The 13,321-nt window shown below is 36.1% G+C and overlaps 1 protein-coding gene across 10 annotated transcripts in view; it reads right to left on the bottom strand.

Moving 5' to 3' along the window:
- Positions 1-13,321, bottom strand: part of CLEC4D (C-type lectin domain family 4 member D) — a 41,078-nt gene that overhangs the window by 9,622 nt on the left and 18,135 nt on the right. For 7 of the 10 annotated variants that reach the window (XM_077871190.1, XM_077871195.1, XM_077871191.1 and 4 more), the window contains one exon: positions 1,635-1,737. In XM_077871190.1, coding sequence (XP_077727316.1) covers positions 1,635-1,665 — 31 coding nt within the window. In that variant the 5' untranslated portion in view covers positions 1,666-1,737. Of the gene's footprint in view, positions 1-1,634; positions 1,936-13,321 lie in introns of those variants that run through there. The other 3 variants (XM_077871199.1, XM_077871198.1, XM_077871194.1) reach the window with 3 other exon arrangements.

Genomic DNA, 13,321 nt, shown 5'->3' with positions numbered 1-13,321 from the left:
CAGTCATTAAACAAAAAAGTATGCTCAAAGAAATGTAAACTACAATATTATGGTATAATTTTTCACATATGAGATTTTTAAAAGAAAATAGAAAATACACAGTGTCAGCAAGATTGAGGAGAGATAAACTCTTCTGGTGAGGAAATACATGCTTATGCTAAACTATAAATTAGAAAGCCGTTAGATCAAGTTAGCAGCACTTACCAACTTTTTTTTAAAGATTTTATTTATTCATGAGAGACACAGAGAGAGAGGCAGAGACACAGGCAGAGGGAGAAGCAGGCTCCATGCAGGGAGCCCAACGTGGGACTCCATCTCAGGTCTCCAGGATCATGCCCTGGGCCAAAGGCAGGCACTCAACCGCTGAGCCACCCAGACATCCCAAGCACTTATCAATTTTTAAATGAATTACATTTGCCACAACAATTTCAATTCTAGAGCTCTATCATTTAGAAATAAGTGAACTGAAAAAAATTAAAATAAAATAAAAAAGAAATAAATGAACTGGATGTCCGGGTGGCTCAGTTAGTTAAGTATCTGCCTGAATCTCAGGTCATGATCTCAGGGTCCTGGGATGGAGCCCCACATCAAAAGTCAAAAGGTGGGCTCCCTGCTGAGCAGGAAGTCTGCTTCTCACTCTCCCTCTGCCTCCCTCTCTCCCACTTGCTCATGTGTGCTCTCTCTCTATGTCTCTCAAATAAATAAATAAATAAATAAATAAATAAATAAATAAATAAAATCTTTTTTTAAAAAAGGAATAACTGAACTTATTTATATGGAAGGATATTCAATGTAGCACTTTTGGAAGTAGAAAAAAGCACCAGAAACCAATTATTGCATGTGCATTATTAATAGTAAATATTCTGAATTATGATGAATTTCTATGATGGAATTCTTCACAGTGATTAAAATAATCCTATATATTTGTGTGTATTGACAGTAAAAGTCTTCAAGACATTTTATATTGTTACATAAAAAGGTGTATGTCAGGGCAGGCTGCGTGGCTCAGTGGTTTAGCGCCGCCCTCAGTCCAGGGCATGATCCTGGAGTCCCAGGATCGAGTCCCTCTGCCTGTAAATAAAATCTTTAAAAAAAATGTATTTCAGGACCAGTGTACAATGTGGTCCCATTGAAGGCTGCCATGGTGGAGTGATGAGGTGAAGCAAAAATATTAATTTAAAAATTACGTATTTCACATTTTTCCTATTTCCCAAAAATATGGCTTAATATTCTTGTAATACAAAGATATTGTGTCCTTTAAGTACAGCTTAAAATGGGATAAAGTCAGAGCCTCAGGTAAACTGAGCCTTATTCAGTGTGTTTTGTATATCTTCCTTCTTCCTCTTGCCTTTAAAAGAATCTTCCTAAATTACTCTCTTTCTTCCCATCTTTTTTTTTTCTGTATAATTTATCTTCTTTCTTGGCCGAATTTATGTTTCACAAAGAAGTTTCTCTTACCCAACATATTTGAATCTATGAGCTTCCTCTTCACCAAAGTCTTTGACATTTCCTTTAACTCTTCCTCCTCATCATCTTCAATCTTCACAACTATTAACTACTAACAATTCGTATTTTTAAATCTTAGTTGTAATGATATTTGTCTCCTTAAAACTGAGAGGAGAGAATGTACTCACGTTTATTTTGAGGTTCTGCTTGCCCCATCATGGGTTAAATCTCTTGCTGTCCTGTGGTTGGGAGAACTAGAGCTTCTCTTACTTCTTCCCCAAGTGTGTGTTTCTGTGGGTAAAGGAGTAAACCATCAGAAATACTTGAGACCGAACACTAATGTTACTTATTCTGGTAAGATCAGAAAGTTCCCTAAATAAAAGACAAGTCAAAAGAAGAAGTATTTTCAAAGACAGGTTTCCCTTGATTCACTCTGGGAGACAGCAAAGGCAAAAGGAAATTGGGAAAGCAACACCCAAAAACTGCCAGTAGAAATTTCCACTAAGTATGTTGAGATCACTAGATGAGTGTGTAATGTGACATTTCTCAATGTGTTTTCACTCATTCAAACAAAAAGTTTAGCAATTCAATACCCTAAGAGAATAATCATTATGCCTAATGAAACTTTAATAAGCATTCCTTCATCTCTCTTTTCTCATTTATGGATGCTATATTTTCAAAGGTAATTACAGGCTGGAGGTAAATTCTGCCTTAAAAAGTACTCTGAGGGATCCCTGGGTGGCACAGCGGTTTAGCGCCTGCCTTTGGCCCAGGGCGCGATTCTGGAGACCCGGGATCGAATCCCACATTGGGCTCCAGGTGCATGGAGCCTGCTTCTCCCTCTGCCTATGTCTCTGCCTCTCTCTCTGTGTGTGACTATCATAAATAAATAAAAATTTAAAAAAAAAAGTACTCTGAAAAAAAGCTCTCTGAGCTGAGTAAGTTGTGTGCAAGATAGCAAAAGACAATGTGAGCATCGAGCTGAAGCTTTTATTTTTATTTTTTTTTTGAGCTGAAGCTTTTAATGTACACAGTGTACATATATTGTATGGAAAGACACAGGAACTTTTGTTTTGGAATTGAGAAGAGGATGGTGGAGCTATTGATTAAATCCCCAAATCCTCCTACAGGAGAGAAAAATAAGCTTGTTAAGGCAAAGGCAAATGAAATGTAACATTCTGTGATAAAGACAGCATCAGGGTCCCTGACTTCTTCTACAGTACTGTCCTAGACTGAATGTTTGTGTTCCCATCCATGCTGGCATCATGATCTCAAATGTTCCAGCCTCTAGAACTGTGAGAAATAAATGCCTGTTTTTTAAGCCACCAATCTATGGTATTTTGTTAGAGCAGCCTGAGATCACAAAAACAAGTATCTAGCATCTTAGAGAGCCTTCCTAAATTCCGTCTTCAGAATATGGCCCTTCTCCTGCATTCTTGCTTAAGCTACAATATTACTTTAAGTATACCTACATATATATATTTAGTGAACTTGAATGACGTACTACTTTGCTATGTTAAGCTGGAAATAGGAGGAAGTAAAACTACATATTTGACAACACATATATTTTTCAACACTGTCACAACCCAAAGTATTCCCACAGCAATAACAGTATTTACCCACACACTCTCATAAACAACCCTAGAAACTAGATCTTTGTCTAAAGTAAAATGTGTTGGGACACCTGGGTGGCTCAGTGGTTGAGCATCTGCCTTCGGCTCAGGTCATGATCCTGGGGTCCTGGAATCGAGTCCTGCATCAGGCTCCCCACAGGGAGCCTGCTTCTCCCTCTGCATATGTCTCTGTCTGTCTGTCTCTCTCTCTCTCTCTCTGTGTCTCTTATGAATAAATAAATAAAATCTTAAAAAAATAAAGTAATATGTGTTTGTGGCACCTGAGTGGTTCAGTGGTTGAGCATCTGCCTCTGGCTCAGGGCATGATCCCAGGGTCCTGGAATTGAGTCCTGCATCAGGCTCCCTACAGGGAGCCTGCTTCTCCCCTCTGCCTATGCTCCTCTCTCATGAATAAATAAATAAAAATCTCTTTAAAAAAATAAAGTAATATGTGTTCTTTATTAAAAGAATCTAGAGTCCTAGAGGATATATAAATCCCACCTAGAACAAGAAAAAATAAACCACATCTGGCATATTTTGTGTCCCCAGAAAACAAACATGATTTCAAACACATGAGAGACACTCTGCTCTAGAAAGTTTCCTGAGCCAAATGAAACGCTGTGTCCAGATATAGTTAAGATCACAAAAATACAGGGTTGCCCACGTGGATCAGTTGGTAAAGCAAGTGTCCGACTCTTAATTTCAGCTCAGGTCATGACCTCAGGTTGTGGGATCGAGCCCTGCATTGGGCTCTGCACCCAGCAGGGAGTCTGCTTGAGATTCTCTCTCCCTCTGCCTCCGAGCTCTCTCTCTAAAATAAATGAATATATATATTTTAAATAGCTATAGCATCAACAACTTCTAAATCGATGGAGACACAATAAAAATGTAAATGATGACATCAAAAATGTAAAAAGAGGGAGAGTAAAAGATGGAGTTTTGGCATGGAAGCAAAGTTAAATTGCTATCAACATAAAATAGACTGTTATATATTCAAGATATTTTATGTAAACCTCATTGGAATCACAAAGTAAAAATCTAAAATATAAACTAAGATAAAGAGAAAGGAATCAAAGCATACCACTACAGAAAATCACTGATTGCAAAGGAAAGCATAAAGAAAGGAAGAAAAAAAATGGAACCATAAAACACAGAAAACAATAAGATGGCATTAACAAGTCCTTGCCTATCAATAATTACTCTCATTGTTAATGAATTGAGTTCTCTAATCAAAGGCATAGAGTGGCTGGATGGTTAAAAAACAAGACCTAACTATATGCTGAGTACAAGAGATTCACCTCAGCTCCAAACATATACAGAGATTCAAAATAAAGAGATAGCAAAAGATACTCTATGCAAGCAAAAACAAAAAAGTATCCATCCTAATATAAGACAATATAAACTTTAAGCCCAAAATGGTAACAAGAGACAAAGATAGTTATTATATAATGGCAAAAGGTCAATACATCAAGAAGATAAAACAAACAAATATACATATATGCACACAACATCAGAGCATCTATAATATTTCAAGAAAGTATAAAAAGACCCAAAGAGAGAAATAGGAAATAACACAATAATAGTAGGGTTCTCAATTGCTCACTTTCAACAAGATCACTGAGACAGAAAATCAATAAAAAAACAATGTACTTGAAAATAACTTTAGAGCAAATGAACCCAAGAGACAAATCCAGAACTTTCCATCCAATAGCAGTAGAATATACATTCTTCTCAAGTGCAAATGGAATACTTTCTTCCAAAATTTAAAGAATTAATGGAAATCCTCAAACTTTTCCAAAAAAAATGAAAAGGAGGAAACACTCCCAAATTCATTTTATGAGGATAGCATTACTCTGATACAATAGCCAGATAAAGATACTACAAGAAAAGAGAACTATAGACCATTATCCCTGATAAATATAGATACAAAAAAACTCAACAAAATATAGCAAACCAAATTCAACAGCACATTAAAAAAAATCATTCATCATGATTAAATAGGAATAATACCTGGGATATAAGGATGGTTCAGCAAATGTAAATCAATAAATGTAATGCACCATATTAATAGGATAAAAGATAAAAATCATATGATAATCTCAATAGATGCAGAAAAAGCATTTGACAAACTACAACATTCTTTTATGATAAAAATGCTCAAAAATTAAGTATAGAAGGAATATACTTCAACACAATAAAGGTCATATATGACAAAACCATAGCTAACATCATAATCAATGGTGAACAGGTGAAAGTTTTTTCTCTAAGATCAGAAATAAGACAAAGGTACCCCCTCTTACCACTCTTATTCAACACAACATTAGAAGTCTTAGCCAGAGCAATCAGGGAAAACAAATCAAAGGTATCCAAAGAAAAGGAACAAGCAAAATTGCTTTTATTTATATTTGATCCCATATATAAAACAATCCTAAGAATCCCAATGAAAAACTTCTAGAATTAATTAACATATTCGATAAAGTTGTAAGATACACAATTATCTTACAGAAAATAATTGTGTTTCTATAGACCACCAACAAAACATCTGAAAAAGAAATAAAGAAAACAATTCCATTCACAATAGCATCAAAAACACTAAAATAATTAGGAATAAATCTAACCAAGGAAGTAAAATAACTGCACAGAAAACTACAAGACTTTGATGAAAAAAATTAAGGAGGACACAAACAAATGGAAAGATACCCTGTATTCATGGATCAGGAGAATTAATATTGTTAAAATGTCTACACACATTTTATACATATAAATCATCTACAGATTCAATGCAATCCTTATCAAAATCCCAATGACATTTTTCACAAAAATAAAAAAATTATACTAAAATTTGTATGGCACAACAAAAGACTCTAAATAGCCAAAGCAACCTTGAGAAAAAAAGAACAAAACTGGAAAATAACACTTCCTGATTTCAAATTATACTACAAAGCTAAGTAATGAAAACTGTGGCACTGGCATTAAAATAGACACATAGATCAATGGAGTCAGATAGGAAGCCCAGAAACTCCTGCACCTATGGTCAACAAATATTTGACAAGGAAGCCAAGAATAGTCAATGGAGATAGAACCATCCCTTCAAAATAGTGTTAGGAAAAGTGGATAGCCACAAGTGTAAGAATGTGGTTCTTACACTTATCTTACACTACTTATAAAAATGAACTGAAAATGGAGTAAAGACTTTAAGAATATCTGAAACTATAAAACTCCCAGAAAAAAAAACATAGGGATAAAATTCCTTGACATTGTTGTCAGCAATGATTTCCTGGATATGAAAGCAAACACACAAGCAGCAAAAGCAAAGGATAAATAAGTAGGATGACCTCCAATTTAAAAGCTTTCTGCTTTTTTAAAAAGCCTTTTTTTCAGATATTCAAAAACATTTATTAATAAAATGAAAAGGTAACTTACAAAATGGAGGAAAACATTTACAAAACACATATCTAGTACAGCATTAACATCTAAAAAAGGAAATCCTGCCATTTGCAACCATTCGGATGGACATTGAGGACATTATGCTAAGTGAGTTAAGTCAGGTAGAAAAAGATAAGTACTATATGATATTACTTATGTATGGAATCAAAAACTGACAAACTGAGGAACAGAGAGTAGAATGGTAGTCACCAAGGGTTGGTGAGTGGGGGAAATGGGGAGATACTGGTCAAAGGTACAAACTTCCAGTTATGAGATTAACAGTCTAATGTACAACATGTTAAGTATAGCTAAAAATATTATATATACTTGAATGGTACTTAAAAAATAGATTTTAAACATTTGCCACACAAAAGAAATGGCAAATATGTGACAGGATGCAGGTGGTAGCTAACACTACAGTGGTAATCATCTTGCTATTTGTAAATGCATCAAATTGTATACCTTAAAATTACACAATGTTCTATGTCAACTATATCTCAATAACACTGAGGGGAAATTTTTGCATCCATACAACAGAATATATTTGGCAATAAAAAGGAATGAAATACTGCTACATGCTACAATATGGATGAATCTTAACAACATTATGCTAAGCGAAAGCGAACCACAAAAGACCACATATTGTGTGATTCCATTTATATGAAGTGTCCAGATTGGGAAAATTCATAAATACAAAAAGTAGATTAGTGATTCCTTGGGCAGGGCATGGTGGTATAGATTTTGGAGTAATGACTAAGCAGTGTAAAGTGTCTTCTTGGGTAATGATATGTTCTAAAATTGATTGTGATGAAAGTTGCATAAATCTGTGAATATGCAAAAAAGCCACTGATCTATATACTTTAATTTTTTTTTATTTATTTATGATAGTTACAGAGAGAGAGAGAGAGAGGCAGAGACATAGGCAGAGGGAGAAGCAGGCTCCATGCACCGGGAGCCTGATGTGGGATTCGATCCCGGGTCTCCAGGATCGCACCCTAGGCCAAAGGCAGGCGCCAAACCGCTGTGCCACCCAGGGATCCCTGATCTATATACTTTAAATGACTGAGTTATATGGAATGTAAATTATATCTCAATAAAGCTCTAAAGAAAAAAGATTTACTCTACATCTGAATGTCTACCGACTCATGAACAAATAAATAAAATGTGCTGTATTTATAAATGAAATATTACTTAGCAATAAAAAAGTATAAAATATTGACATATAAACAACCTCAGAAACACCATGCTAAGATAAAAAGTCAGACACAAAAAATACATATTGTTAATTTTTTAAAATGAAATATCTACAAAAGGCAAATCCATAGATTATATAGTGAGGAAATTAGTGGTTGCCAGGGACCAGGAGTGGGAATGAGGGGTAACTGTAAATAGGCACAAGAAATCTTTTTGGTGGGCAGCCTGGGTGGCTCAGCAGTTTAGCGCCGCCTTCAGCCCAGGGCCTGAGCCTGGAGACCCGGGATTGAGTCCTACATCGGGCTCCCTGAATGAAGCCTGCTTCTCCCTCTGCCTGTGTCTCTGCCTCTCTCTCTCTCTGTGTCTCTCATGAATAAATAAATAAAATCTTTAAAAAAAAACTTTTTGGAGTGATGAAAAAGTTCTATATCTGTATTGTGGAAATGGTTTTACAACTCTACAAATTTTCTAAAAATCACTGAATTATATACTTAAAACACCTTATGGTATATAAAGTATACCACAATAAAGCTGTCTTATAATAATAATAATAACAATAACAACTTTAAATGGAATAGACTAAATTATCCAACCAAAAGACATAGGAGTAGCTAAATGGATAAAACAAAATTACATGCGGCCTCTAAGAGACTCCAGCTCTAAGGACACCCTCAGTCTGAAAGTAAAGAGATGAAAAGAGATACTCCATGCAAATGGAAATGAAAAGAGAGTAGGTTGTAGCTATTCTTAGACAAAATAGTTTCTAAGACAAAGACTATAATAAGAAATAGCAAAAGTCAAAATAAAATGAATAAAGGAGTCAATTCAACAAGAGGATATAACATTTGTAAATATATATGCAACCAACACAGGCTCACCTAAATATATAAAGCAGATATTAACAGACCTGAAGGGAGAAATAGGCAGCAGTACAGTAATAGCTGGAGACTTCAATGCCCCACTTTCAACAATGGATTGCTTACCCAGGCAGAAAATCAATAAGGAAACATTGAACTTAAATGACACATGGACCTAGCACACATGTACAGAACATTCCATCCAAGAGCAGCATAATATACATTCTTCCCAAGTGTACAGGGAACATTCTCTAGGAGAAATCACATGTTAGGCTGGCTACAAAACAAGTCTTAATAAGACTGAAATCATATTAAGCATCTTTTCTGGCCACAATGGCATAAATCTAGAAATCAATTGCAAGAAAAAACCTGAAATTCACAAATATATAAGGTTAAACAACATGTTATACATACGTACTATTCTTTGAGCTACTCTATGTATTTTGATTGGGGAATGTAGTTCTTTTCTTTTAAAGAAATCGTTATTATTTGATTGTGGCATACTTCACATACCATAAAATAATGTTTTAACCAATGGATCAAGAGGAAATTAAAAAAAGAAATCAAACTAAAAATTAAAATGTCTTGAAACAAGTGAAAATGGAAATATAACATAAAAAACTCTTGGGATGTGCAAAAGCAGTTTTAATATAGGGAAGTTCACAGCAATAAATATCTACATGATAAAAGATATTATTTCTTGGAAGTAAAAGCAAGAACAAAAAAAGGATAAACATCATTTAAAAAGTGATATGAAGGGGCACCTAGGTGGCTCAGTCAGTTGAATGTCCAACTCCTGGTTTTGGCTCAGGTCATGATCTAAGGATTGTGAGATTGTCTCACATCAGGCTCTGCACTAAGTAGGAAGTTTGGGATTTTCTCTCTCCCGCTCCTTCTTTCTCTTCCACTGCTTACACTTAAATAAATAAATAAATAAATAAATAAATAAATAAATAAATAAAATCGGTTTTTTTTTTTTAATGATATGAAAATCAAATCAGGCTACTAAGTTCATTAAGATGTTGGTCAGACAACCCTTCCAAATAAGCAAACCAATGTGTGGCAATCAGGCCCAGAAATGGAGATGAGTCTATGGAATGCAAGCCAGAGAAGTTTGTTAGAGTGAGGGATCCAGGATAATCTGTTATTCAGAATGTCACCGTGCATTATTGCAAAGCCTGTTAGTTGAGAAAATTCTGAGCTGCACATTCTTTTGGGTTGTACAATCTCTTCCATACTATGGGTTTCAGTTTTTGCCATTTTCACTATAATGGCTTTAGTCAGACTGTCCCACAGTATCTCATAGATGAATTATTACTCTAAAGTGAAAGAAACATTTCAACTCCAAATCTTGTGTCAAAACTTAGCAAAGAAATAGTTGTTTGCATTCAAAGTGTCTGGACTCAGCCTGATGATGAAACCTGAAAAAGAGAAATAGGAAATACGTAACAGGGAAATTCCTGATGAAGAAACCAGGGCCAGGAAGGTAATGGAAATAAAAACGAATCAGTTGATTAGTTGCAAATATTTGGAAAGTATCTACTATGTGCTAAGCTCTTTGTAGTTTGTGGGAATACAACAGGGAATACAACAGGAATACAATACAACATTGTCTTTCACCAGTTCCACAGTGTACCTATTATGTACCAGGGACTTTTCTAGGCATTGGGGAAAAGGCCATGGGCAAAATAGGTCCAAATTGTCCATCCTCCTAATGCTGACACTGTATTATGGTAAAACAGATTTTCAACAAATACTTATATATTTAATGAATACTGCCCAGAAAGAATTACCAGGTAATAATGAAGAAAAATGGGAACACATGGGATCCCTGGGTGGTGCAGTGGTTTGGCGCTTGCCTTTGGCCCAGGGCGGGATCCTGGAGACCCAGGATTGAATTCCACATCGGGCTCCCGGTGCATGGAGCCTGCTTCTCCCTCTGCCTAAGTCTCTGCCTCTCTCTCTCTCTCTCTCTCTCTCTGTGTGTGTGACTATCATTAAAAAAAAAAAAAAAAAATGGGAGCACATAACTCAGAATGGGGCTGAAATAGGGATGTAGAGGAAGGAAAGAAGGCACCCTGAAGGAAGGGATGATGTAGAAGTTTGAATAGGACTTGTCTGTCCCACCACATCCCACAAGTGCTGGGAGATTTAAAGACAATATGAGATTGCATAGTTAGTAATAACCCACTAATTAGATGAAACAGGATCTCATTCAAATGTGACAGAGACTCAGTATTTTTCAAGATATTTCTCTCATTCTTTGTCCTAAAATAATACAAGAAGTGAATACGTAAAAATGACAAACTAATGCTCACAGACTCAAAGTATTTTTAAAAGATTGAGCATCAAGAAAGGACCCTAAACTCTACCAGAGAGAAAAAATAATGCAGATTTACTCAAAAGAAATACATAAAGTTGATCTTTGACTTCTTACCATTATAACTGGGTATTAGGAATAATGTAATTACACCTTCATAGGTCACTGGGCCTACGTTTTCTCACTTCAGGGAAGGTATTTGGTACAGGGACAAAAAGAAAAAAATCCTGATGATATCTCTTTTTCCCCTTTTTTTTCAGAAGATGGTGATACTTAGAGTGATTCATCTAAAAGGCAAATAAAGAGATAGAAGGGGAGATTTCCAAAGACTTAGATGTGAACACAAGTTGTCACATTCCAGTAACCCTAAGGACTTGTACTCTGCATCTTGACAGAGATACCCAAAGTGGATAGACCTCAGAGAAGAAAAACTGTTTAGTTCACTGAGAGAAACTGAACTGTTGTCACAGAAAATCTGATGCCATCCACTACCCAGATCCCAGACAGATTCAAACAATGGGACAAGCTGTGGTGACCCCATTGCACTACCGATTAAGAGTCCCTCTTTCTTTTACTGCACAACACATAAGCTTCCTGGATCCTTCTGCAATAGCAGTGAGGGAAAAGGAGCCCCAAGATGACTGAGACTGAGTTTCCTACCAGGCTGGCATACCAGAATCTCAGAATCAGATTTATTTGTACTTAAAACTGTGAAATTACTCACACATTTAAGTTTGTAGACAAAGAGTTATGACCACAACAACAAAGAAAAAGGCACAATGTACAAGAAACAGTAGGTCTAACCAGGAAAGCCAGGAAGGGAAGTCCTTGAATGGCCACTGTGAATAGCAATGGGTCCACTATGGGGCAGTAGGAGGAGGGCTCTGGAAACACCAGATTAAAGCTGAATGCCATGTAAGAGGCACACTAATTGGAAGGGTTGAAAAATAAGAGCATAACAGAAACAGGATATCTAATAAAAGGCAATTAACAATACTAGGGGGGAAAGCTGTATGAGAAAGTAGAGTCCAATTAGGAAGCAAATTAAAATGTAGCTCGAGTTAAAATAACTTCTAGAATCTAAGCAAGTAGAATCCATTTGACCTGGGTGAAAGGCTCAATCTCCTCTAAATAAATCAGAATTAAGACATAGGACCCATACATTATCTTAGCATTCGTCATGATTTACAAAATGTAAATGTAAATTATTCTTAATACTCTGTTTTGATGAAGATAGCCATTATAAACAAGGGAGTAAAACAAATTTGGCTTTTTTTACAGTCTTCAGTTATGACAGTTCAAAAACCACGGGCTTTTCACGTTAATGAAGAAGATGAACTATATCCACAGTTTCCAAAGCAGGAAATACCTCAGGGATTTCTCAAACAATAAAGTATTTTGGGCACCTGGGTGGCTTAGAGGTTGAGCCACTGCCTTTGGCCTGATTCCTGGGTCCTGGGATCCAGTCCTGCATCAGGCTCCCCACACAGTCTACTTCTCCCTCTGCCGGTGTCTCTGCCTCTCTGTGTGTGTGTCTCATGAATAAACAAAATCTTTAAAAAAAAAAAAAAATTTTTTTAAAAGAGCCTACTGTCAGAGCGTGCACGGTCCCAGCTGCCCCAACCAACATACTTCAGCACGATCCACATTGTGGCGGTGCCTGGAATACCGATGCATGCCAGAATAGGAGACTCATGTGGCTGTATCTCAAATGTTGGGAACTGATTTTTGCACAGAAGTGTAAGAGAGCGGAGAAAGCCATGCTAGAGAAGCTTCTCTAGAGAGCAAGAGTGAAGTCCGTCTGCAGCGATGCTGTGGCATGGACCTTTGCCTCTTTCCTTCTGCGACGTGCACAGGCGGCCACCTTTCAGCACAGCATTCTGCTCCGGCCACCCTCTGAGCAGGACAGGGGGTTTCTTCCTTGACCCTCTCTCTTTAGGTACCAAGGATGCAATTTCCAGGGAGGATTTTTTTTTTTTAAGCTGTACTATTTTATTAGGCAGAACAATATAACCTCATAGCTGCAAGGAAAGATTGTTTTTAAGAAAGTCAACTACAGTATTGATCCTCGCTGTAAGTAGTTTTCTATTTTTATCACTCCCTAAATAAATTCCGGTTTTTTCCTCAAATTACTTTTCTCTCTCCTAGAATTATATTTAGAAGTTGACAGGTAATGGATAAAACTGCCTAAAGATAATAACAGAAAATAACAATATTATTGAGGTTTTGTGCTGGTGTGAGGGTCTCTCTTACCACAGGGGAAGGATGTGTTTTTTGTATCCAGTTGATACCTTGGTATGTGTTTGGGATTTGACTTGTGTCTGTACCTAGTAAGCACATATTATTTATTAGCAATGATATAAAATTTTAAAAAAAGTTTGCCATTTTAAAAGCAAAAGAACATAAAATATTTGTATCCATAAAATATTTATTTTTAAAAAACTTCCATAAAATATTTATCCATA

Source organism: Canis aureus, chromosome 25 (genome assembly GCF_053574225.1).
Source record: "Canis aureus isolate CA01 chromosome 25, VMU_Caureus_v.1.0, whole genome shotgun sequence".
In the NCBI taxonomy this organism is placed as follows: domain Eukaryota; kingdom Metazoa; phylum Chordata; class Mammalia; order Carnivora; family Canidae; genus Canis; species Canis aureus.
This window is presented reverse-complemented; position numbering and strand designations above follow the sequence as displayed.